The following is a 27,594-nucleotide window of genomic DNA, read 5'->3' on the forward strand; positions in this document are numbered from 1 at the left end:
TCTTTTATAAGATAATTTTTTTTTCATTTTAAAACTTGGTATCAAAACTTTTTTCATGTTTAATAATGTGTATATAGATTTTGAGTCATAATAACTGCTACCTAATGATATTTGGTTTGTTCTCACCTGCTATTCTACTCTAAGCATTAAAAAGGTGCAAAAGCTGAGCATAATGGAAATACTGAGCAATTACTCATCCACTAATCCAGACACAGGGGCCTTCTTCATTTTCATTGTCATCATAGCATCCTCACAAATGTTAGATTTGAACATATAATTGTGGCAAAATATGACACCATGCTTTCTATGTGCTAGCTATGTTTCTAGGAATCTTACATGTTCTAAATAATGTAAATATCACATCAAATTTATGTACTAGGTACTATTATCATTGCAAATCTATAGAAAAAGAAACTGAGACATAGAGTTTAAGTAACTTGCCAAAAGTCACAAAGGTAAGTACTAAAGATGTGATCTGAACTCAAGTTTTTTTTTTAAGATTTTTACTTATTTATTTTTAGGGAGGGAAGGCAGGGAGGGAGAGAGAGAGAGAGAGAGAGAGAGGGAGAGAGAGAGAGAAACATCAATGTGCGGTTGCTGGGGGTCATGGCCTGCAACCCAGGCATGTACCCTGGCTGGGAATCGAACCTGGGACACTTTGGTTCCCAGCCCGCACTCAATCCACTGAGCTACGCCAGCCAGGGTTTGAACTCAAGTTTTATAGTCAAAGTTCTTAAGCATTATGCCATGACCATAAAAAAGAAAACATTTTTGAAAAATATTCCAGGACTTTGTCAATTTAAAGCCACTCAGTCCTTTGCTATTTCAACATTCTCTTTTGGCCTTTTGAAATGCATATTCCATCTCAACCTTTGTTGATTTCACTTCAGTTGTTAGTTACCTGCTTAAACTCTACCGAATCCTCAATTATCAATGGCAAATCTAACAGTGTTCAAACATCAATTTTATCAGCTTCCTAAAACACAAGGCTTTTGAAAGTCCAAAATTTTACTTTGTGATAAACTTGCATTTAGCTGTTGGACATTTGCAACGCACAACAACCAGCCTCCGACTGGAGGACTAAGTGCTCGGCGTCGGCAGTCCCATTAAGCTGGAGTGGTGAAGGGGTGGATGGGCTGGATCTGTTTCTATACCTGATCAGTGTATACTAGCAAATATTTTCTTGCTACGACAAGTCATTAACCCTGACACTAAAGATTCTACTCCCTTTATCAACTGCTTTTTATTGTGTCTTTTTCCTCTCAACTAGACAGGCCTCTAGGTTCTAATTTACTTGGAAACCTGCAGGAGCAACCCTAGCATATAGATTCATTATGTCACATAAGAATAGAATGTGTATAGTCAGTTTTCATGCTATACTTAAAAAGCTTCAAAGCCAAATCATGTTCTTTAATTTTTACTTGTCATTGGCAGTATCTTAGGTTACATGTTACATTTTCTGCTAATAATAGGTTGTAAATTATTAACAGCCACCATTAAGATCATTTCCTTCTTTACTTGAAGTTAAATTAGTTGCAAATTTCATATTAAATTATGATATATGTTTCCAAGTTTATGAGTAAAATGCATATGTATTATTGGTTATAACACAACATATAGATTCTCAAAAAGCACTTGTAACTTAAAAATACACAAGTCAGCCCTGGCTGGCGTAGCTTAGTGGATTGAGCGCGGGCTGGGAACCAAAGTGTCCCAGGTTCGATTCCCAGCTAGGGTACATTCCTGGGTGGCAGGCCATAACCCCCAACAACCGCACATTGATGTTTCTCTCTCTCTCTCTCTCTCTCTCTCTCCCCCCCACTTCCCTCCCTAAAAATAAATAAATAAATAAAATCTTAAAAAAATACACAAGTCAAAAACAATAACTGTGCTATGAATAGCTAGAAATTTATTTTATCTCCTCCACGATGCCTATTATAACCTTCTGCTTTTTTCATAGTTGATTGCTGACAGATGAAATACTAGCATTTCCACTGTACAGTGGGGAAGGAAAGAGTGGAATGTGTGCAGAAGGAAGTCAGTAAACACTACCTCCCCAGATCCTGCCTTGCAGGCACCTCATGGGTGGCCAAGATATCAATGGACTTCTGAAGATAATTACTGCTCTCACATCCTAACTTTCAGATGAACTTGAAGGACACTTTTCAGACATAAAGCAAGTTCCAATCAAAGGTAAAAAAACTAAACTAAACTTTAAAGCATATGAGCTTTTTCAGTGGTTGAATTGTGTCCTTCCAAAAGATATTTTAAAGTCTTAACCCCCAGGACCTCATAATGGGACCGTTTTTGACTTGGGGTTGTTAAAGATGGAACTAGGTAACTTAAGATGAGGTCACGCTGGAATAGAGTGCACATTTTCCAGTATTACTGGGGTCCTTTTGTCATCTTCACCCGAGAACATTTTTTTTCATTGCTTAGAGAGGGAGAGGGAGAGAGAGGGAGATAGAGAGAGAGAGGAGAAATATCAATCAGTTGCCGTTCTACACATCCAGATTGGAGACCAGACCTGCAACCTAGTATGTGCCTTGACCAGATATCAAACCTATGACCTCTCATTCTACTGGTCCATGCTCCAACTGAGTTACTCTGGCCAGGGCTGACTGGTGCCCTTGTTAGAAGAGGCACAATGATGTAAAGACAGATACACAGAGGCAATGTGACTATGAAAGCAGAGATTAGTGATGTGTGTATAAGCCAAGGGATGCCCACCGCTATAGAAACAAGGAAGCTGAAAGAAACAAGGAAAACTTTTCCCCTTAAGGCTTCAGAGGGAGCATGGGCCTGCTAATACCTTGATTTTGGACTTCAAGAGACTGAGAGAGAGGTTGCTTTGGCCACCCAGTTTGCCATATTTTGTTATGACCATCCTAGGAAACTAATACAAATGTGAATGTGGCACAAACTTCAAACAGGTAGAAGCGAAAGGCTGCCACTGCCATTCTATAATGATTAGCGATTTCTCTTTTGCATTTAGATGTGAGTATTATAATAGTACATAGATTTGGTCAGTTCACATTTGGTACCCAATGAATACTTGCAGTGGTGGAAATGTTAATAAAAACTAAAAATACAATAAAAATAAAAAATAAGAAGTAAAAAACAAAAACGAAAGCACAATACATTCAAATGTCAGGCACACACAGATTAAGGTGGTGTCTTAATTATAAATTCATTTTAATGTAGTCATTTCTTATTTTACTATGAAGATAAAATTCCAAAGTTTCATTCTTGAAAAATAAATCATAAGGTATATAACATCACAGATACCTTAATTACATTTTTCTATTTTTACCCTAAAATTCCAGAATTCAGTTGCTTAAATCCTAGTGCCTGGGACTTAGTAACTACTCAATAAATGTAGGCTGAATTTAAAAGATAATGAAAATGATATAGATTTTAATTAACTGGAATGGCAAGAACTATAGTCAATTTGCTCACAAGGTCACATTAATATGAAGTCTCCAAATTAAGTTACACTGTTCTAAAACTTGGAAATACTTGCATGATAGGGCCAATATTCTGTAATGTCAGATTTTTTTAAATAAGCCATAAAATAAACCATAAAAGATGAATGGTATAATGTTATGGAAATAGACTATTGATTTTTTTGAAAACTAAATTAACTGCCATACATAGCAGCAAACTATACCTCAAGATACAACATAAGGATAAGTCAGCAAAATTCTTTAGTACTATCATCATTTTCCTAGTCACTCTAGACTGGCTTTTTTTCTCTAATAAAAACCTGAAACCAGCCCTGGCTGGCGTAGCTCAGTGGATTGAGTGCGGGCTGTGAACGAAAGTGTCACAGGTTCGATTCCCAGTCAGGGTACATGCCTGGGTTGCAGGCCATGACCCCCAGCAACCGCACATTGATGTCTCTCTCTCTCTCTCTTTCTCCCTCCCTTCCCTCTCTAAAATAAATAAATAAAATATTAAAAAAAACCAAACTGAAACCTGCATGTATTTCTGGAGAAGTCATGTGTCCCTTATTTTACATTTCCAGGACTATCTAGACTTGGTTTAGATTCTGTAATCTGGCTCTCACATTTACTTCAACTGGTCCATCTGTCTCAGTGACATGCACATAAAAGTATTTCTATTTTTGCAAATGGCCCACATAAACAGCTTTTGTTTATTAATATGTTGTCTTTAATAACAAGTTTTTTACAGGTATCATTTAGGAGACAATTTTCAAAAAAATGAAATTTAATAATGGGGACTTAATATTAAATAAAAATTAAATATTTTATCATTGATCCTTGATTATTGAAAAAGTACTGGAATATATTCATGATTCAATATCCTCTTAAATCAATTTTTTTTACATTATGTTATATAAGTGCTCAATTGCTGGTCAGTAGTTTCCTTGAATACTAAATAAACAAGGTTTTACTGACTTACCGAAAATTATACATTACAAAGTCTCCAGAATATACCTGAAGATATCTTATAAATGTAATAAAATAAAGCTGGTAATTCTTTTATATATTTAAAGTATAGGCACCTGTCAGCTACTCTTTTTCAAAACTGTAAAATGTAACATAGTTACTTGAAATTAGCATTGCTTATACAGCAGTCAAGTTTTACTCTAAAAAATATTGTATGTCCACCCTCTCAAATAATATAGATTAAATATACATTTTATTAATATACAATAAGATCACATGAATATAAATATTTTGTATGGGTTATATTTAAATAAGTCTCTTAATTTAATTACCAGCCATACCTGAGTTAGTTCATTAATATCTATAAGTCCATTACTGTCGGCATCAAAATATTTAAACATTTGATCCACCAAAAATTTCTTCCGAGATGCATCATCATCATTAGGGTTTTCATTTTCTTGTGTAATATCTTTTTGATTTTGCAAATCTAAAAGCATGCTTTTCATCTTGCTGTATTCAGGAGCCTTGCAGTTCTCTCCTGTAACAAAAGAACTAAGTTATTTTCAAAGCAATATTGTCAAAAATGAGTCATTTATTTTATTAATGTTTACAAACAGGTATCTTATAGATATCAAACTTTGTACATAATTTTTATGTTTCTCTGTTGCATATTTTAAACTTGTGCAAGGAAAAAATGGGTTATTTTTATGGCAGGAGAGAAAATTTTCATCTTACCAAATCTAATGACAATATATTTACTGTGTATTTCCTCTATGCCAAAGCCATTGGTTCTATGAGGGACATAGAAACACATGATGGCTCTAATTAGCTCCAGTGCTTAAATACATTATCTTAGTTTGAATTCTCACAATACATCCCTATATTGATAGTTTCACAGAATTTTAAAAATATTTTATTTATTTGCCTTTAGAGAGAAGGGAAAGGAGGTAGAAAGAGAAGAAGAGAAACATCGATGGGTTGCTTCTCTCACTCCCCCAATGGGACCCAGCCCACAACCCAGACATGTGCCTTCACCTCGAATCAAACTGGCGACCCTTCGGTCCCTGGGACAATGCCCAATGCACTGAGCTTCACCAATCAGAGCTGGTTTCACAGATTTTGAACGTGAGGCACAGGAAGATGGAAAGGCTTACTCAAGACAAAGGGTGGATGGTGATGAATTTTGCACTTAAACTTGTATATATCTGGCTCCAAAATACTACAGCATATTTTTAATTGGAAGTATTCTTTTACATTTGGGTTTGTTTTGAAGAAGTTTAGTATGTGTGTATTTACATTCTTTGACATTTCATATTTTTTATTGTTGTTCAATTACAGTCGTCCACCTTCTTAAAAATTTTTTTATTAATTCTATTATAACGTCACTAAGTTCATACTTGTATTCTTCTGAAAGTCCTTACTTATTTTCCAGTATCCATTTATCTCACCTTTTAGAGCACTTAGTATATAACATGATATATATTTGCATATCGTATCTTAAAGATTTAACTTTTCAAATTTCACCTCCACAACGGAAGTATAAGTTTATTGAAGTAACAGTGCATTACATATTTTCCATACCTCCTGCAAATAACCATTAGAGTAGTGGGAACATCACACACAGTTAATGAAAATAATTGCTTGGCTTAATGTCTTTAGAAATAATTGCAATTGTTCTAAAATCTTTACATGATTATTTTATGAAGGATTTTAATTATAATGGACTCATATAGTGATGTCTTTATAAACAGTGCATTGAAATGAATTGTATACCATTAAAGTAAATGTGATATAAACTATAGCACAGAAAATACAGTGTCAAATATATTTATAAATGAAACACAAAGTTGCTATTTTAGTACCTGAAGAGTTTTCACATATTTTTAGGAAAAAAGCTAACTTTATAATTGTGGTCAAGTTGGACAATTAGAATTTGACAAAATCTATAACTTTAAAAGATTTCTAAAGAATTTTAAATTTCTTTAAAATTTAAGATTTCTAAGAAGCCTGGGTTGAAAAGCAGTATTTGATTTTCATTCCCTTTTAAGACAGAAAACAACCTCCGCTAGAGTGATGAGAGACTATCCTATTTTTCAAAGACTGAAATAACCACTGTGGTTCATCAATTTTACTGTTTAGCAAAACTGTCAAGAATTTCTTTTTTTTTACAATAAAATGTAAACTCAGTGCTGAAGATTAAGTCAGTTTTGCATTATTCTGTTTTCAGTAAAGAACACTAACAAGAATATGTTTTTATAATATCAAAGAAATCACTAACAAAGGAGAGGAGTAATAAAATCCAGAATAATAGGTAGCAATTCTGGTTTCCATGAAAGCAGCACAAAGGAGCCTTCAAACATGTGTAGGTGTGTGTACATGCACAAATGATGTGTGTGCATGTGTGCACATGTGGGTGTGCTTTAAGAAGAGAGAGAAATGTGTGATGAAAAATGAGAAAAAAAGATAATAGAACAGTCCAGCAGCCCCACCCAGAATTTCTGTACTTGACCTTGGATTTGTATGTCTTTTCATTTGGCTAATAGGGAGAGGATGGGCTTTGAGTTTGGAGGCGCTGACCTGTGATCATAGGCGATAAGAAGATCAGAATGTCGATGACAGGTGGATGAAAAAGAGAATTTAAATGCTGGAAACATTTTAACTAAAATTTAAATTTAGGGAATACAGTTTGGGTTATTGCACTCTAATTTTAGTCTAATCAAATAATGGGATGACCATGATGCTATTAATATTTTTCATTTCTAAATTGTAAATTTCCTAAGTCTAAGCATTTGAGGAATTGTTGGCAATGTAAAACAGAAAAAAAGAAAAAAAAGAGAAAAAATCTTTCATCAAGGCAAGTGAAAAATTACCTTAAAAAAAAGAAAAGAAAAAAAAGAGCTTTGAATTGAAGGCATACATATTTTCTGGAAATGTATAATAAGCATAATAAAATTATGTAAAGCTGTTTAACTTACAATTTTAATAAAAATGTGTCACATATTTTAAAGTAACAAATGTGTACACCTGTTATTAATAATAAATTGCATATAATGCAAGCTTCCTATGTACCAGGAACTTTGTACCCATTAAATCACTTAACCCTCACACCACTCCAAAAAGACAATACAATTATCACCATTTTAAAGATGATGAACCAAGGAACAGAGATTATATAATTTGTTCAAAGTTGTGGAGCTAGAAGGAAACAGAGCAATTTTTACACACAGGCAATATCTTTTCTATTATTTATTCTCCACTCGTCTTCAGAACTCAGCTTTAAAATCAACTTACACATAAATTCAGTAAGTTTGTCCAAGGATAATTTGTAAAGTGAAAAATAAATATAATAAACTCAAAGCAATATGGCATCTTAAATTACAGGTATAGAAAGCAGAACTAGAAAAGAAAAAGCAGTATTTGAGAAGGAAGAAAGCTTTGAGAGAGTACTGAGGAGGAGGAAACTAATGGGAAAAGAACTTTTCAAGAAAGACGGTATGATGGAATGTCCCCCCTGGGAACAGAGTCGTTACAGAATGGAAGATAAACAATAAAACATGCCCATTACATTGCTTAAATTAGAGGCCAGAGGTCACTTTAAAGGATAATTTTAGTGAATACACTCAGCACAATTCTACAATGGGTTAAAGAGTAAAAACAAAGTGAGGATTTGGAAATATTAAATAGTTACTACCCTTCAATAAGTTTCAATGTTAAAGAAAAAGAACCCATGTTATCAGTGAAGAAGAACAGATATTTAGACAGCATGGCCTCAGGCGAGAATGACATCAAGCGGGAAGGTAAGAAATTTTTGTTTGTTTATTAGAGTGCTTTGGTAGGATTCCTTTCTCAACACTTAATCAAGGGCTGTGCTAGATTAGTGTAGCTAAGGGAAACAAAGACTGTCCTGGTTCGCTTCCTGCTTCGGGAGAGCAGGAAGAAACCCTCTCTGCTGACCCAGTCCTAGGCCCTGGGAATGAGACAAAAGAGGTCCCTATGTGGCAGTATCTACATCATCTTTCTCCCTATGACGCTGCTGCTGTGCTGACTCTCAACTCAGAGTCATTCTGTAAAGGGAGTTAAAATCCATTTGGCCTTGTGTGGCCTGGGTAGATGCAGAGACTCTGACCTTCAAATGACCCTAACCTGTGCAGACAGCAGTACCCCTCCAAGTCTCCATGGAACTGAGGATAATTGCATTTTTATGTATCTGACAGTGCAACCTTATCAGCTTTGAGTACATAGTGCTCAAAAGTATAGATTATATCAATTAGGCTTACTATTACATTTTTCAAAGGCTGTCATTTGTTTCTATCTTTTTGAAATTACACTTTTATCCTTCCCTCACATCCATCGGTAAAAAGTACCACTTCCTCTCAACACAAGTATATTCAAATCTAAGTATATAAGAATACCATTTTTCTCTTTTAACATTTACAGTTAGAGTTTGATTAATTTTATTCTTATATAAGTTAAAATCTTAAAAATTCAAAGAATAAAAATTGAGTGCTTTTATTTTAGGGTCAACTCTATTCATGATTAGAATGTATATTGAAACTACTTTTTCCTCAAACCATTCCATAATTGCTAAAAGGATTATTTTATGTATCTTTCCTTCTATGTACTTTTATGAAAATACTTTGTGCTTATATAAAGTAATATGTCAAAAATTTGTATATAGATTTAATAAGTTTATACAAGTCAAATTCAACATGGAAACTACTATATTCATATTAAGTTGTAAGTTGTTAAACTGTGTGTATGAAGCAATTAAAATTATCTTCTTTTTTAAAAAGATTTTATTTATTTATTTTTGGAGAGAGGAGAAGGGAGGGGGAGAGGGAGAAAAATACCAATGTGTGGTTGCCTCTTCCGTGCTCCTACTGTGAACCTGGAGAGTAACCCAGGCAAGGACCCTGACTAGGAATCGAACAGGCGATCCTTTGGTTAGCAGGCCGACACTCAATCCAATGAGCCACACCAGACAGGGTTAAAATGATCTTCTTTAAAAGTAGTCTGAACAAAATTAAAACAAAATTTAACTGAAACATCTATTTAAATACCAAAGTGATAAGGGTGGTTGTAATTGTTTTGTGTTACATGAACTTTACTTCAATGCTCTTATTAAAAAGTATACTACAAACTAATTTTATGCATAAAATTAATGTAAACCTATGCTTCAGATATTATTCTAATTCTGGAAATTTACTGGTACAAACACATGTACAGATACCACTTTTCAGCTCCTTTGGGTAAATGCCAATGAGTGTAATTACCGGAGTATGTGTTAAGACTGTATTTAGTTTTGTATAAAACTGCTAACATGTCTTCCAAAGTGGCCATACAATTTTGTATTCCCATCAGCAATGTATGAGCGTTCCTGTCACTCCATATCCTCACCAGCATTTAATGTCTTCAATGTTCTGAGTTTCACTATTCTAATATTTGTATAGGGATAACTCATTTATGTTTTACAGAGATTTTTTTTTAGAGAACCCACAATTCAGTTTTATTTAGAGCAAAGAGAAAAACTTTTTGATCATACTGGAAGAAACTCAGCCACAGGTTTGGAGTCTGCACCCAAACTACACATGGAGTGAGGACAGTACTCTGCTAATACAGTTGATTTGCTGCTGCATTTGTCTACTGTTTGTCTGATATTGACAATTATAAACTGAGTAGTGCAAGTAGTATTTGGACCAATCCTTACAGTGTTACAGTGTCAGGCACAACATTTCACTTCTCTTCGCACCAGTGGCTCTCTTTGCGTACCTGGGCTTCCTCTTCTTTCAGCAGTCATTTTTGAAGAAGGTCTTACGAATCTCCTCAGGAGTTTTCCCCTTGATCATATTGGCAACAGTCTTGCATGTAACATCAAGTGAACCTTTGATGTCTAAATAGTTTGCAGCCAGAATAAGTTCAAAAAGTGTCCCTTGGTCAACTTTCAGGTATTCTTGGTCCCACCCAGGGATATCATCAGTTCGTTTTTCCTTGTTCTCATCATCCTTAGGAGGAGGAGGGTCATCCTTGTGGTTGGTGCACCACTGAATGACCATTTTTAATATTGCTGCATTAACATTTGCTAGAGGAACTGGGTCATCATTGCCTTCACCATCCATTCCCAAATCTTCTAGCATGGTCTTGATAGTCACAGATTATTTGGCAATTTCAACATCAATTCAAATATCGCTCCATCAGAACTCTGCAACTTAATTGAAGTCATGGTGCTCCACAGAGAGCAGACTGCAGGCTCACAAGAGCAGGGCAGCGTCCGCAGACAACACAAGGAAAGGCAGAGAACAAGGTTCCTCTACAGAGAATTTTTTAAGTCAATAAATGACTATATTTTACAAGAGATATTTTTCTTCTCCTCCTTTCCTTTGTTCATTCTACGATACAATTTTTCTGGCTTTTTTGGACTACTTTAAAAACTATACTTCCTTGGACTTTTAAAATAATTAAGATTTTTCCACAAATCAAGTGCCAAATTTTTCTTTGTTATAATGAGACCAAGTCTGGGGAAGATCATTTAGGAATGATTTGAAGCCTCATTAAAATAAAATATAATTTCAGATCACGCTTCACATAGCTGTCTATTCGGTTTCTCAACTTGGAAGAGTTCCAGAAGGATGGAGTTGTGCTAGAGACCCAGTCCTGCATCCCATATCGAACCAGCCACAGGCTTGTCCATACTTCAGGGTGCCGTGACCAGGTAAGAAAGGGAATCGATCAGCAGTGTTGAGTGTACTGTCTCCAGAATGTTTCCCCAAAACATATGCTATGAATGAGAAAAATGGAAACTATGAAAATAGCACCTTTTTAACTTGAATATTATGACAAAATAATGACACCATTTCCTTTTACCTATGTCTTTGGTAGTGTTGTCTATTAGATACTTCTTTTCTAGTGAAACAACTATGAAAAGCAGTATTGTTCATGCTACTTTAATCATGATTTTAAACATCATTGGCTAATCTCTTTACACTAGATACGAAACATTATGATAAAGCAATGCAAATAATGGTACAAAAATTGGATGCTCATGAAAAAGGTCCTTGTTTGAATTCATAATAGAAAGCCAGTGTAAAGCAAAATACAAAAGTGGTGTCTAGTGCAAAACAATAAAGGCAAGGTTGTCCTCTGTTGCTCAGTGCACAGAGGCACCTGGCAAAGGCAAGGAGTGGGGTGACAATTATGTGCACCTCGCTTTTCCAGCCAGGCTCCCTACAGTAGGTGTGTATTCATCAAACAGTGCTTTCTTCTTTCCACAAAGACAATATTTGCCTACAAAGTTTTGTACTGAGTTGTGTCCACTTGGTGAGTGCCTTTCTTAATTCATGAGAAGGTGCAGTGAAGTCTAAGGACCCTTTTAGAAGTGTGTAGTAATTTGAAGGTTCTTTTGAACCCAACCAATCAAAATGTTGGGTCTTCAGGAAATAATAAAACATTGGTATTTTTGTTTACTGTATGATCTTATAAATATCTGTTTTTCATCTCATAATACTAATTTTGAATGATACCAATATAAATATATTAAGAAAGTTCAAATTCTTCTTCTTTAATCATTTTATTAGGCTGTGTATGATTATTAATCTTAAAGACATCTGATGGTTTTGAAAAAGTAATATCTTTCCATCTTAATGCTTACTTAATTCAATCTTTGATAGATTTGTCTTAACCAAAATATTATCTCATAGAGAAAATGGATAATTTATCAGTATATTACATTTTATTGCAGATATCATTCTATGAGATTATAGGATAAAGGAGTAATAAAACAATGACAAATTGTTATTTAAATATGAACATAAGAATTTCAAATATTTGTGGCTGTAGTCTAATAGAAGATACATTTTGAAGGTTTTTGTATAAGAAGCTTGAAAACTTCAAAGAGAGATACCTAATAAGTAATATGTTAGGGATTTCCATTTCAAGTTCCTACCTATTTCTTGAAGACTAAGTCAGATTTGATGCCCAAGGGATATTTAGTTGTTCCATGCACAAGCCTCAGTGACTGTGCTTAGGTGCTACAGTGGTCATCTCTTCTACTTGAATGTGTACTCCAAAGAAAAAGCAAGATATACCAAAGAAATATCAACTTTTGAAATTTGAAAAATAGAAGCAAGAAAATTTTTTACATAAATAAAGTGTGGAAGGAAACTCTATATACTTCCACCAAAATGAAAAATATACATATTTTCTAAACCTCCTTTTAAAATAGTTAAAAGCTCCTCTACCTCTACTACTTGATCAGAACAAATTCTAGTCTTTATAAAAAAGTATGAAATTATGTTATTAAAGAATGGAATTAATCCCAAGATTTCTTGTGAAGTTGTTTCAGTAATTGACTGCAGTTTGAGGTTAAATGTTAAGGAAGGCATATATAATTTGGGAGAATGTGGTGCAGGATAAGAAGAGATGATAAAGATATTGCTATCATATAAATGATGCTCTTTTAATCTTAATGTGTTTTAGAAATCTGACATTCTTTTTTAATTGGTAAGATTTGTTCATTCATATTTATAATTGCTGTGGTGTGAATGCTTTTGTCCCCCTAAAATTCATATGTTGACATCCTGATGCCCAATATAATTATGTTAGGTGAGAGGGTCTTTGGGAGGGTCTTAGATCATAAGGGTGGGCCCTCATTAATTGCATAACTTCCCTTGTCAGAAATAACTCACATATCCCCAACCACTTCTGCCATGTGAGGACAAAATAGAAAGATACTCTCTATAAACAAAGAAGTCCTCACCAGTACTGACTCTGCTGGAGACATGATTTTGAACTTCCCAGCCTTTGGAATTGTAATGAATGAATGCTGTGTATAAGATGCCCAAACTATGGTATCTTGTTATAATGGCCTAAATGGACTAGGTTAATTATGGTATTTGAGTGATACATTTGAACTTGTTTCTATAATTTTTCTGTGTGTGCATTATTGTCTTCTTTTCATATGTTCTCTTTTTTTAATGCATTTTATTTGCTTTGTTTTTATCACATCTTTTATCTGTTACTGATCTGGAATGTATATGCTCTTTTTTTTTTCTTATTTTAGTGCTTGCCCATGCATTTTATCATGCATGTTTATTGTAGAAATATAATTTATTCTTGTCCATGTCTTTGAGAAATCTATTTAAGATTCTTTTCATTAATGGCCCAACTTTTTATGGCATTATTATGTTATTCTCACTTTACTAGAGTCTTAGGGAGGTGATGAGATAAATGTTCACTTAATCTCAATTGACTGTCTTTCATCTTTGATTCTTAATACCTATTACAATTATCCATCCTACTAGTAGGTGAGTACTTTTATTATTCATTTGATGGTAGCATTAATTTCTTTACTGCCTAACTTGTAACACTCTCTGCTTTTAATCTGCCCAGCTTCAATCTAATTACTGTTAAAGTAATCTATACATTAATATTTTCAGGTGTCTTTTCTGCTCTAAACTTTCAAATAGCTCACCATTCCTTTCTACACAAAGTCCAAAAGGAGACATGTAATGCAGTCCCGCCTTCACCATCCCACTAACCTCTTTATGTCTACTGTGGTTACATCAGATCCTTTGAAATTCCTGACAGCTGACTGATTGATTGTTGTTTGCTCTGTATCTTTCAGCGAAGATTTCATACTGTGTGTTCAGTAGGGTCATGGTACCAAAAGCATACTGAGGATGCACAGTAACCATTACATTTCACTCAAATTATTTAAATGCCCATACACATAATAAAATTATTATAAATTGGGCACTGCAACATTCTGGGAACTGCTTAATAAGATTTAGCACAGCACTTAATTTTCCTGGAATAGTTTGTTCATGTTAATTTGGTTTTAATCAGGTAAAACACTACTCTTTACCACACTGGCACTATTAGCTATTCTTGCATGAAAATGACAAATCCTCTCCAAAATTAGAAATTGAAATAAATATTTGGCCAAACAACTGATTCATTCTGATGATTACATTTCAATTATAAAGTACATGGAACACTTTTAGAAAAAAATGGATTTTAAAACAAAAGGGTGATCCGGTTTTGTAAGTACTATGTTTATTAAAGGATTTCAAATAGATTTTTTAATGAATTCAATGCTCTCAAGAATAGGAAATTACTTCTCTCATAAATAGCAAAGCCTATTTGTTGCTTCATTAATAAACTATTTTTGAAGGATTTTCTATCAGAAATGTTTCAATTATAAGACTGCCAGAAATACAGTTGAATCAAAAACATAAAAGCAGCGCACACACACACAAAACATGTGAAGGTGGGATTTCAATTTCATTTTGACTCTTGTTTGTTTGTTAAATTCATCATACCTTATCAGGTATTAACCTCTCCAAGAAAATACTTTACATTATATAATAGTCTCCATTATGTAAAGCATAAATACCATCATCAAAGTAACAGCTAAAACATATATATCCTCCATTATAAATATTTAAGTGATATATATATATATTTTAAAATTCTATATAACACTAAAACTACCTAATGAGATAGATATCATTATGGTTTTATATTTTGGATCAGAAAACTGTGGCACATAGAGGTTAAGTAATTTAATGAGGGGGATAAGGTTTCAGAAATGATAGAGCTAGAATTTGAACTTCAGGTAGTTTGGCTACGAGCCTATGCTACTGACAGCCTGCCAAGCGACATGGATCCACATGAGACAGTGGTGGCTAACACACAAGATTACAGCCCTCTGTTCCACAAACATTTTTATTTCTAGTTTATAAAATACAGAAATGTATCTAATGAATGGAGAAGAAAACAACAGTCTTAGAATGAAAAGTTTATCAACCTCTATCTAATATAGATATTCTGTTTGTTAAAATTTTGTTCAGGGTTAAAAATAACCATGTTCATATAAATGATTTTTTAAAAGTACTAAAATTCATAGGAACATAGTGAGTGAAACCACTGTAAGAATGCACTCTCAGTCTACCGTGGTATCACATTCTGGTCCAGATGCAAATTCTAAGCCCCAGTCAATGCTTATGAATCAGAAACTCTAGGTGTTTGGTCCAAGAGTCTGTGTGATAACAAACTCAAGTTTTACAGACATTGGTTTTTACTCACAACAATACAATCCAGTGATGGACTTCTTTTAAAATTACAAACAAAACAAAACAAACACATAAGGTTTAAGTACGTTAGAGATGAGTTGAACCAAATTTTTAGTGGACCTGGCATGCTAAATGCAAGTGTTTTGTTGTAATAACCGAAGTTAATAAATAAATAAACATAAAAAACAATTTTTACTAAACTGGGTAAAACGGAGAAAAAGTAGAAATTTTAGGGGTAGAAAGGAGGGTGAGATTTAGATTCCTAAGGTACAATGTGATGGGCTGTGAAGTCATTACTGTGAATTCTAATGAAAAGTCCAAAGGGGAACCTTAGATTAGGTTGGATATTGAGGCTATGTATTATTAAAAGACTGTTCTCAATTACCAAAAGCTAAGGTGCCTGGTTTAAAAACCTAACTCCAATATACTTGTATAGTAGTCAGGAAAGTGTGAAGGAGTCATTTGATATTTCTATGCCTTAGAGTTCTTACTCAATATAGTGATATTAAAAGCTAATTCATGCATTTTCAAAATGGTTAAATTATATATGTGAAGAGCTCACCACAGTTTATGGCACATAGATAAAACCCCTCCACTCCAAATGTGCGGTTCCTCTTTTTATATAGACAGAGTATATAACCATCGCAATGAGTACAGTATGAGTGATCAAATAAAAATACTGATACTCTACTTACAGTTGTTTTAGGGTTAGATATCAGTGATATTAATTCAGTTTAAAGACATTCCTTTATTATGTTTTGATATTTGAAAAGGTAAAACACATAAAAAAGTTTTTGCCCAAACTATTTTGAAAATAGAAGTAGATAGATGTTTGACTCAGATTTCTTTACTACCTCTCCCTGTTTTCCACCAGAGATGTTATTCACATGGTCTATATTTTAGTGCAATGTATGACTTTCCTGACTCCAGAAAGAAAATGGAGAAGTTAGCCTAATGCATACATAAATAACAACCAGTTGTAATGGGATGTTTGCCTATTACAGGTACAAAGCTAAGTATTAATACATTTAATCCTTGCAAACTATATTATGAGATGCCTATTATTTATTTTTCACAGATAGATAAATTTTGTTAAAAGAAGGATGCTAAGTGTCCAAGAGAGGTACAGTGAATACTGGAGCTAAGTTAAGAATCAGGCAGTTAAACTCCAGATCTGTGTATTGAACCACTGTGCTGTGATTCAAGCCACTCGAAATAAGGATGTTTACAAAGTAACACTGAGTCATAGCCAAAACAGCAATTCAAATATTGACATAACATTCAGGACATCTGTTCAAATTTAGATTACCATATCATACAGATGTTGTACAGAATGCCATAAACAGGAGAAGATTAAACTTGGCTAACTGAACATTGAAAAATTGATATCTCATCTTAAAGCACTAATTACACATTTTATTTTTATCACTGAGATAAAATCCCTTTCCCATCTTCATCCTGTTTGTTTCTAATCTCTGAGGATCTGAAAAGAGTGTTTACCTATCATTTTTAAATGAGTGGTTCAAGAGAAGAAGCTTACGCTATAAGTTCTGTCTCCAAAGATTAATTAAATTTAATAGGATAAATACAGTAAATAACACACAAAACCTGCCCAAGCCAGAGAGAAGCACCTCTTACAGAAGACGCTGAGGGGACCATTTCCATATGACACTTATTTCCTTCTTTGTATGTAAGAACTAGGCAATGTCCCTGTCAGCAGGCTTCCCCACGTGGCCCGGCCGCATTTCACCTTTCAATATTTATGGCAAAGGACACTTCGGAGCCTTCACATAGACTTAAATTTAACTTTTAAAAGAATCTTTGAGAAAGGAAAATCTTCCTCAAGCTGACAGATGGAAGGGAATACACAAAGACCATCTTTTTCTCTCTGCAGAGCCAGGCTCATTCTACCTTCTTCACCTCTTCAGCAATGCTACCTTTTAATTTAGATTTTTGTCCAGTCCAACTTTTCGATTAATTAGCACTTCTAAGTCACTGAAATAGTAACTGGAAATTTAAGAAGTTCATTTCTATTAAGGTTCAGTCAATGTTCTAATTCAGAGAGTGTCGCAAGAAATTATTAGTTTAAAAAATGTGAGCAATACGCTGCACAGACATGACCATACCGAGCTGTTTTTCAGGTAGTATCAGTATCTTCAATACAAACAAATATCTTATCTAATTCTCCTAAGAGCCCACACAATCCCGGATAAAGTAACAGAATTAGTGACTATTATGAAATATATTCTGTTCATAGTTGGAAGCAGTTGGTAAGTTTATCATAGGCTATATGACTACATTAATTTTAGTTTTTTGGAGAGGAGTGTGGAAATACTGCCGAACCATTAGGAAATGATGATAAATGACGGTGGCTATGTTTCATTAAGCATCTGCAGGAATTGGTACTAGGTGATGAAAGTGCTACACTTGTCACATTACGGAGGTGAAAAATACATAAAGCAGCATTTTTGCAGTCACAGTTTTTATTTAACTGTTGTAAACATCTTAGTGTTTAGATTTTTGTTGTTCATGCATTTTTAGGGGTGTAAGTGTTTCTGGGAGGAATAATGTGCTAACTATATATTTTCTATATGACCCATATTATTACTCCTTCCTAATCTTTTCATGGCTGGTGTACAGCATAATTGGAAAACAGTGGGGGTTCCATTTAGGTTCATGTATTCACTCAATGTACATTTATTTTGTGGAGAAATGAATGGGATATGACTGTTCCTCAGCCTTATGCTTTCTAGTGGTCTGGGATTTTCTTTAGAAGAAAATCTCCTCAGAGAAATATGAGAAAGAGTTAATTTTGCATTATTAAGAGTTCCTTCGATTTTATCACCCTATGCTCCTAATTGGAAAGTAAAGGGGCCTCTCCTCCCTCAAGACATTGTCTGTCACAGATTTAAAATGTTTCACTTAGCACACTCAGTTTTAAACATTATAATCAGAATTTTCAATGTAACTGATACATTCTTCTGAAACTGTAGTTAAATGTATCATTTTATTACTGTTACACATAAATATTTATATGTATCTTACCTAGCTAATACAATATGGATAATAACAATACAAAAAGTGCCTTTTTAGAAAAATGTCTCTACATAGCAGGAACTCCTTCAGGTGTCTTGAACACCTGGTGAGCTGAGATTGAAACGTATGAAGGTCAGATTAAAGGGAGATTCCTGTTGTGCCTCCAGCACTAATGCACTTCTTTCTCCCCAGCAAATAAACTGCAGGGCATCGCATTCTTTGAAGGTGTCTTTTTCCTTGTTTGCACAGTATCCAAGAGTCTTACTTTATAATACTCAATCCACGACAGGGAACTAAAGTCATGCAATCATTGAAAGGTCTCGTGTCTATGTATACTTAAAAATATACTGTGTTATTCTTTCAATGCAAGAAAAGAGACTATTCTGGTTAACCTTCAGTATTTCCTTTATTGGGAAAATATAATTTCTTTGTATTCTCCTTCCACATGTTATTATCGAAGGTGCAGACATTTGATACCTATACTGTTCCTGTTATGTGGCTACAGTAGGTAAAGTTTTCATCATGAAATGGAAGAAGCTTAACTGTCCCCTACAAGAGTTAGTCAGGGCCATTACTTACAGTCACTCTAGTCCAAACATTTCTGTAATCAGTGAATGTAAAGGTACTGTCTGTGCATAGGACATATTGATAATATTTTCTGAATCTAACACAGTAAGTGCATTTACAATTTTTCAAACCAGAGGATCCTGGCAAATGATGAGACAGACAACGTACTCAGGGAAAATGATATGGAGCTCTCACTCTGCTCTTTTACAATATCCACTCGCTTAGAAGGACAGAAAGAGATAATAAACGTTACTTCATGAGCAACTTTATTAAGCCTGTATGTTCCATCTTTTAAATCACATACATTAATTATCTTTATTATAAGATCAATACCTATAATACTCTGGTGTATTTTAAGTAAAATTTAAAGGCTGGCAGGTACTATATCTCTAAGAGTGTCTTAAATTCATGTACTGCTGGTAGAACATAGGAGACTAAGATACAAATGCTGTTATTAAAAGAGGAACTCTATTCATATGTAGATGGAAAGAATTTAAAGAAACCCATTGTTCCAACACGAATGATATCACAGCATTATTGAATAGAAGGATGTCCTCTGAAATTCACACTTGAAGAAAGCTGAGTTGAATATATTTTGAAGCAATCACTTGGAAATAATTTTTGAAACTTAACAATTCACTATTTGTGAACATTTATTTTCTCCTATTATTATGATAAGAATCTACAAAGAGAATTAGAGTGTATGACACCTATATCATGCTCTGAGATTTTCTAGTTCTGTACCTTGTGTATACTACACTTATTTGTTGGTTTAAAAATTCAGCAGAGAATTAATTTGTTGCTATGTTGAAAAAATGCCACATGACTTCTGCATAAGGCTTTCCAAAAATTGCTCAAACCTTTATTTTATGTCTGTTCATGGTAGTGTTCAGTGTTTACCACTGGCTTCATGATTGATTAACTTGGTAATATTAATCTTCTAGCATAATAAGCTTCAGAGCATGTTTGGAATCCACCTAAAATGGCCCCATATAAATAAAACATTGGAATGTAATAGGTTATAACTTCTTGGAGAGAGATAACATACAAGCTTATGGTCTTTTAATCTCTATGAGCTTGTAAAACATTGATGATAAAATATTCTGTTACTGACTCTTCATAACAGTCAAATTTTGAAGTTTTAAGTTTCAAAATATTAAAAATTACTAATGGTGGTGAATATCACTTTTAGTGTATCAAGTAAGTTCCCATAAACAGATGTTTTTTTATACTCAAAGATACTGAACAATAATTCATATAAAATTATAGTCATAAGATTTTATTAACTTCCAATTGCTGCCCTAAAATCATTACTAATTTTGCGGTTTAGAATGACTGAGATTTAGTATTCCACAATTTCTCTAGGTCAAACGACTGGTTACAGTGTAATGCGGCTGGGTTCTCTGCCTTGAGTTTCCTTCCTTACTAGAGGCTCTAGAGATACATCCGCTTCTGAGCTCATGCAGGCTGTTGAACAAAATATGCCGTTAAAGTGGTAAGACTGAGGTTTTCTTGCCGTTACCCTTAGCAACTACAAGTCTCCCTGTGTTCTGTACATGGGGCCCCGATACCTCAGTCCCAGCAATGGCAGGTTCCGTTCTGGCCCCTCAACTCTATCTGACTTTCTCTTCTGTTGTTGTGTCTCTCTGACTTGAGCAGCAGTAAGCTCTCGGATTGTCAGAGCTCTTGTAGTTAAACCCACCCAGAGAACACAGGCCAATCTCTTTGCCTTGAGGTCCATCACCGTAACTGTTATCTGCAACATTCTTTTTGCTGTGTCACATGATATTTTAATAGAATTCAGGGATTAGAATGTGAGCATCTTAGGGGGTGGAGGATAGCTTCTGTCTACCACAGATATTTTTTGAGCTATTTTACTTATACTAGTTTTTCACTATTAAATTATTTGAATTACAATTCATTTTTAAATTCTAATTACTTATTGATGTCCACTACAAATATTATGTGCCAAAATATATTTTGATCAATTTCTCATATAACCAAATATTTTCTGTACAAATGTTTTCCTTTAAAGTAAAAAACAACTACCATAGTTTCCCTACTTATGAAATAACTCCTAAAATCATAGGTGTATTTTTATCATATTTTAAATACAAATGGATAGCTATGTAATAAGGATTCGCTGACTGCTGCAGACGGTGGGAGAGTTTTGAGGAGATGCGCCTTCATAAATTTCAAGAATTGAATTAAGTTTCTTAACAGAGATAAAGGTTAATAGTTCATTTTGGTTAAATATCAGATAAGACAGGAGAAAAAAGTGTAGTCTATTATGAGAAGAACTCTTAACACATTTTAAAAAGTTCTAGACACTTAAATATGGAAATCCTCAAATCCATGGGCCCAGGTGAGCGGAAGGCTCCAGGGTCGGTCACTCCCATCCCCTTTGGCGTACAGATACTACCACGTGCACAGCACTACCACGTGCACAGCACTGCCGCGGCACTTCCTGCCGCGGTGCATCAGTTCACATCACCCTAAAAACCCCACGAGGTATGTGCAATTGTTAAAATAAATTTCATAGATGAGAAACAAAGACAAAGAGATTTATTCGAATCATACATTAAGTAATGGAAGTGCTTGAATAAACACTCTTAGCGTTGAGTTATGGCTAATGTTTCTGTGAAGTGCGTTTGTGCTCGCGTGCATTTCTCCCATCACCACACTACTGTTGAGCATGCAATCTATTCAGAATTCAAAGGAGGGTTAAGAACAAGTGGAGGAAAAAATAGAATGTGTCAATTACAATAAAGAAGGCTTGAAAAAGAGAAGTGTCCCCTGTGAAGGACAGCTAGTACAAGTCTAAGTAAGAAAAAGTCTTACATGGCAGTCAGACATGGCAAGAAGCAAATCACTGATGACCATCAGATGCCCTGGGTGAAATAGGGTAGGAGTCAGGCCAAATTGCAGTTGCTTAGAATCTAGTTGATTAGAGACCATTGAAACAGTTGAATGTGGCTATATGAAGAGTAAAGAAAGGGAGATCTCCTATATATTTTATACACCATAGATTATACACACACATATATACATTGGTATGTTTAATTTCTAATGAGAAAAGAAAATATTAATGTTAAGAAAGAATAGAGTTATGAGAAAAATACATGAAAAACCAGAAATGGAGTTAAACTTGCATACAGGAAGACAAATCATGCTTTTCAGGTTAGTGGATTATCTTCTATTATAATAGGACATAATCAGAAGCAATGGGACTGGATACAGACTAATTACTTGGCTCACAGCATAAAATTGATGACAGTGTTTTTCACTTTGAATGATGACTCACAGCCATTTACTAAGACTGTCTAAAAAAAGGGAGACCATTTGAAATAATTACTGAGGACTAGGGAGATAGAGATGACTCAGATAATGCAGAAGCACTCCTGAGCAGAATTTATATTCAAGTTGTGGCTGAATTTATGATGGTGTCATTTCACAAAATTTGTGATACTGTACAGACTGGGGTCAGAAAAACATTTTCTATAAATGACAGATAGTAAATTAGGGTTATGGTCATATATCTCTGTAGTAACCACTCAATTAATTGTTGCTCTAAGCAGCCACAGAAAAATATATAAATAAATGGTCATTGTTGCATCCCAATAAAACTTTATTGGCAAAAATAGATAGTAGGCTGCTTTTAGACCACACACCATAGTTTACCAACTACTCCTCTGAAGAAAATGTGCATCCAATTGGTTGTAAACAATGAAGCAGAAACTTGTATTGCCCCTGAGGAGAGGTTGCCAATCAGAAGGCAGGGTGTGCTCCAAGACATGGGGGGTGGCAATACAAGCTAAAGTCCTTGAAAAGTGGACCTGTGGTAGGTAGACTGTGTTGGAAATGAGGGCATTGTTGATGTCCCTTCTTCCAGTCATCTTGCTCACCATTTGACAAACAAAGGTATTCTCTGAGACACTGCCCATAGCCGGATTGGACAAGTAATATCACTGACATCAAATCAAAAGAGAGTATATATATGTGTGTGTGTGTGTGTGTGTGTGTGTGTGTGTGTGTATGTGTGTATATATATATATATATGATATACTTTTTTGTAGGATAATAAAATTTTAACATTATTTTATAATGAGATTTAAAAATATTTTCCTCTCATGCAGATGCCAAGCAGTTGAAATGCTGAGTGACTTGTACATCATGAGAGAATTTTAATGGACTTTCTATATACACTACAACTGAATCTAAATTTCCTTCATTTCAGCTTTTGCTGAAACAAGCTTCAGAGTTAATCTTAAAATGACTCTCCTGAGGAGGGAGTGAATTTTGCATAGTGTACAAGATGTCGGAAAGCATAGAGATGAAATCATAAATGAAAGATTGACCCCAAATTCTATTTGATGTTCAAATCAAGGCAGGAACTTGAAAAATTAAAAAAAAAAGTGTCATTAATCATGGCTAATCTATGAAACCATTGAAAACATAATACTATGCTGAGATGCCATTATTCTGTTGTAAATCAGCAAATTTCATATATAATCTTCTAAATATTCAATGGTACACATAATGTACCTTGGCATCGAATATTTACCCTGGGAATTACATGTAAGCTTAGAATTTATCTAAAATAAGAAAAAAATTCCAGTTGCTTCACAGTTCTGCAAGTTAAATGTTTTAAGCCTCATTTCCTGAAACTACTTCTACTGCCACCCTATGAGTATTTCTAACCAGGGAGTTAAATGTTAAAGTAATACAAGACAGTGATACTCAAGAAATATTTGAATAAAATATAAATATTAATAAATATTTCTCCCCCAGAATTCTAGAATCTCTGCTCTTATATTAAACTACATCAAATGGCAATATAAGTGAAACAATAGCTGCTACAGAAATTTGTTTCCATACTGTGTTTTAAGCAACACTGGTTCTATAAAATATTGTATTTAAAAGAAAAACAGTTTGTGAGACTAATATATTTGGGAAATATTGAAGCAAACAGCCTTAAAGAAATCTTTTAGATCTTTTATAAGAGTGCTGTGGCTTTTCCTGAAAGGATCACAGAGATACATCTCCAACTTCTTGAATCATAGGGTCAGTGTGCAGTACTATGGAGGAGTGGCCAAGAGCTGAACTGTGGGACCACATTGATGGACAAAACCCAGCTCTGTAATTGTTTAGGTGTGACTTTGTGCAAATGGATTAACATCTCTGTGTCTCACTGTTCCCATCTAAAATTAAGGGAAAACACACACACACAAACAAACAACACTATTGCATGAGGTTCTAATGAAAACTAAAATGTAATAATTTGAAGATTTAAAGTAGTATCTGGTCCATAGGACTCCCTCATTAATACCTCAATGTCATTACAATGAGCAATGAACTGAATGTTTGTGTCATCCCTTCCCTAAATTCATATGTTGAAAACTAATGCTCAATGTGATGGCATTTGGAGGTGAGGCCTTTGGGAGTTAAGTAGGTCATAAGAATGAAGCCCTCATAAATGGCATTTGTCCTCTTGTAAAAAGAAAAATAGACATGAGGTTTCTCTCACCCCTACCTCTCAACATAGCCACCTTCTTGCTACAGCCTTGGGAGGCTGTAGCAAGAAGGTGGCTATCTGCAAACCAGAAAGGGGACTTCTCATCAGACACTGAATCTGTTGGCATCTTAATCTTGGATATCCCAGGCTCAGAACTATGAGAAATACATGTTTGTTTTTCAGGCCCCCCAGTCTATGGTATTTTTGTTACAGCAGCTCGGACTAAGACTCCGTGGTTCCTCAGAGCATCTCTGAGGAGCAATGTACTGAAAGCTAATTTTGTTTTAGCTCATTTCACCACTATCCTACTCCACACTTTCAATAATTCTAGCCCAGTCTTCGCTATTACTCATGCTGCTCAAGATGGCACTTGAGTAGGTATTTTTTGAGTGAGTGTAGATGTGAATCTTTAGTTTTAAGGAAACAATTTCATTGGAGATACCAAATTTCCCCCCAAAGGATTCTCTTTTTGAAGTAGTAAGAACCAGTAATAACAGTCTCCTCAGGTCAGTGATACTGTTTGGATGAGTTGTGGACCCTAAGAGCTCTTTTGACAGGATTAGAAGAATGAGCATATGAGATTATAGAAGATTCTTCAGAATTGCATAAGGCCATTCTAAGGCCATATTTAATAAATATGTTGAAGTGTGAAGAATTAAAAGATTTAAATTTAATAAAATGTTATCAGAGGCAGCGAGTTGTGGACAGAGAATGTAAACTCAGAATCAACCACTTACTTATGATGTGATTATGGGAAAGTTTTTTAATTTCTTTGAATTTGAACTTTCAGTTTGAGGTTGTTGTGCAAATGGCTAGTTGGTCTTTCTCTTCTGTGGACCTTCAACATTTTGTGGGTCATGCACTGGTACAGCACACAAGGCTTACTTGAGAAAAATAGGATGCCTCTAGAAACCAGAGACTTTGGCTTTAGTGTTTTATCTAAATGACTTACTTACAAATCACTTTTAGTAGAGTGTAGAGAAGATAGTGCATTTTTATTATACATAATTATAATTATTATTCTATATCAGGAATTAGTAATTAAAGAAAAAAAATTTGGCAAGATCCCTGACCCTTACAAACTGGAAATGGAAATAAAAGTCAAGTATAAGGCATATCATATTTTAGTTCTTCCTCTCTTTTTAAATTTTAAATAGAAAATGCAAGTTTTACCTAAAGGTCCTATTCAATAAATAAATGTGCTTCTGTATAGTGAAGGGTTAATGAAGGACTGCAAAGGAAGAAAAACAGACCAGCAAGTGAATTAGTAAGGCAAAAGAGGATGGAAGAACAGAGTGAACACATTACATTGAAAGAAAGAGATAAAGAAGGAGAAGAAAAAGAAAGTGAAAAGTTTGGGGAAGAGAAAGTCACATAGGTAAAGGCAAATATGTTCAAAGATGAATAGAAGGAAAAAAGGAAAGAAAGATAGTGAAAGGAGACAGAGAAGAATGAAAACCGTGAAATTAGAGAGAAGTCACATGTAAGTAAGGCATTGGTACATGTGGTGCTCTATGAAAGTCTGATTAAATAATTAATCCTGAAACCTGGAGCCTCCAATCAAGTTAGTGTACATAGTTTTATGCAGTTCTTCTACTAAGCGCTAGTCAAGAATATACTGCCACAATCATGGATCAAATCTAAGGAAAGGCTCAAACTAGCCTGAAAAGGAGATTGTTTAGCTCCCTTCTTGATACATTATTGCTTTTTAAATATTTGTACAGGTTTTTCTGGCATCACAAAATACTTTAAATGTACAGACTCAAAGTGCCATTTCTACAGGACAACTTGGAAACAGAAGAAAATTCCTCACCATTCACTTTAGGTTGCAATGGATTCATGAAAGTGTGATAGAAATATTTGCTTCATGTAAATATATATAATTTTGTGTTGTATATGACATTGATTTTAAGCCTACATCTGGCTTAAAATGCTGAAATGATTCCCACCTCAAAAGCATCTGTAAACTTATATTTGGCACAATTGTTCATGCTCCATTGACAAGAAATGTAGCAGGTGAGCCAGTTATATATTTTATATTTTATCCACTTTATAAGATAGACCTTTACTAATTATTTAGGATACAACAGTGCTTTCCTCACACTAATATTTCAAAGCAAAATGAAGGCATGGGCCTGACTGATGTGGGCTCATAGTATTTACCTTGCATGCAACTAGCACCCGTCACAGCACAGATTCCAGCCATACATGCACAGGACGAGGTGGCGCTGTTTAAATTTTATTCTGTAAATTTAAGGCCTGCTTAATTATGGCTATAATGCAATAAATAAATTCCGAAGGCATGTAAAAATTATTTGTCTGTAGCAGTTGTAAATTATATCTGATAGTTTGTTTTCAAATTCTCAATATAAACCTTCAAAGTTAACAATTCCATACATTTTCTAAGTTCTTAAATGTATTTTAAATCTTAATTTCAAAATGCATTATTATATATGTTTCTTCTTAAATACTCAAGCCCATTATTATATTATACATCCTGGGATACTCTAAATGGAGTGATATGTACAGCATAATATTGACAGCATTATGTGATAGGTAAAAATAATTTCAGCTGATTTTATACATGTCAGAAATATAGCATGTTGCATCTTTTCATTGTTGGCATATCAATTTAGAAATATAAAGATAATGTCTATTTATGTAAATATTTATATCCTAAGCATACAATACTATCTCATTATATATCATTTTATATACAGTCAAATATTTGCTCAAATTTTAACTCTATGAACACAGAAGACCTTCTATTGAACTTCTATTCTTTTGTTACTCTGGCAATTTGTCCCAAAACAAAACCTATTTGTCATTATTTTCATCCTAACTGAATAGAGTGTTCATTCAGCTGCCTAAATAAATTGTCAGTATAATTATCCATTTAGAAATATTAAAAAATAATTCCCTAACTAGAAGTCATTATATAGTACATTATTGCTTCATATCTGAATGGTTTCAACATTGCTGAAAAGTCAATATA

The 27,594-nt window shown here is 34.2% G+C and overlaps 1 protein-coding gene and 1 pseudogene across 4 annotated transcripts in view; both read right to left on the reverse strand.

The window, feature by feature from the left end:
* The window catches only part of FSTL5 (follistatin like 5), a 542,283-nt gene that overhangs the window by 254,745 nt on the left and 259,944 nt on the right, over window positions 1-27,594 (reverse strand). For all 4 annotated transcript variants that reach the window (XM_045831808.1, XM_045831806.1, XM_045831807.1 and 1 more), the window contains exon 5: window positions 4,754-4,950. In XM_045831808.1, the coding sequence (XP_045687764.1) occupies window positions 4,754-4,950 (197 nt within the window). The remainder of the gene's footprint in view (window positions 1-4,753; window positions 4,951-27,594) is intronic.
* On the reverse strand, window positions 10,199-10,632 carry LOC123814167 (annotated as a pseudogene).

This window comes from Phyllostomus hastatus, unplaced genomic scaffold (assembly GCF_019186645.2).
Source record: "Phyllostomus hastatus isolate PE091 unplaced genomic scaffold, TTU_PhHast_1.1 phas_contig_159, whole genome shotgun sequence".
Taxonomy (NCBI): domain Eukaryota; kingdom Metazoa; phylum Chordata; class Mammalia; order Chiroptera; family Phyllostomidae; genus Phyllostomus; species Phyllostomus hastatus.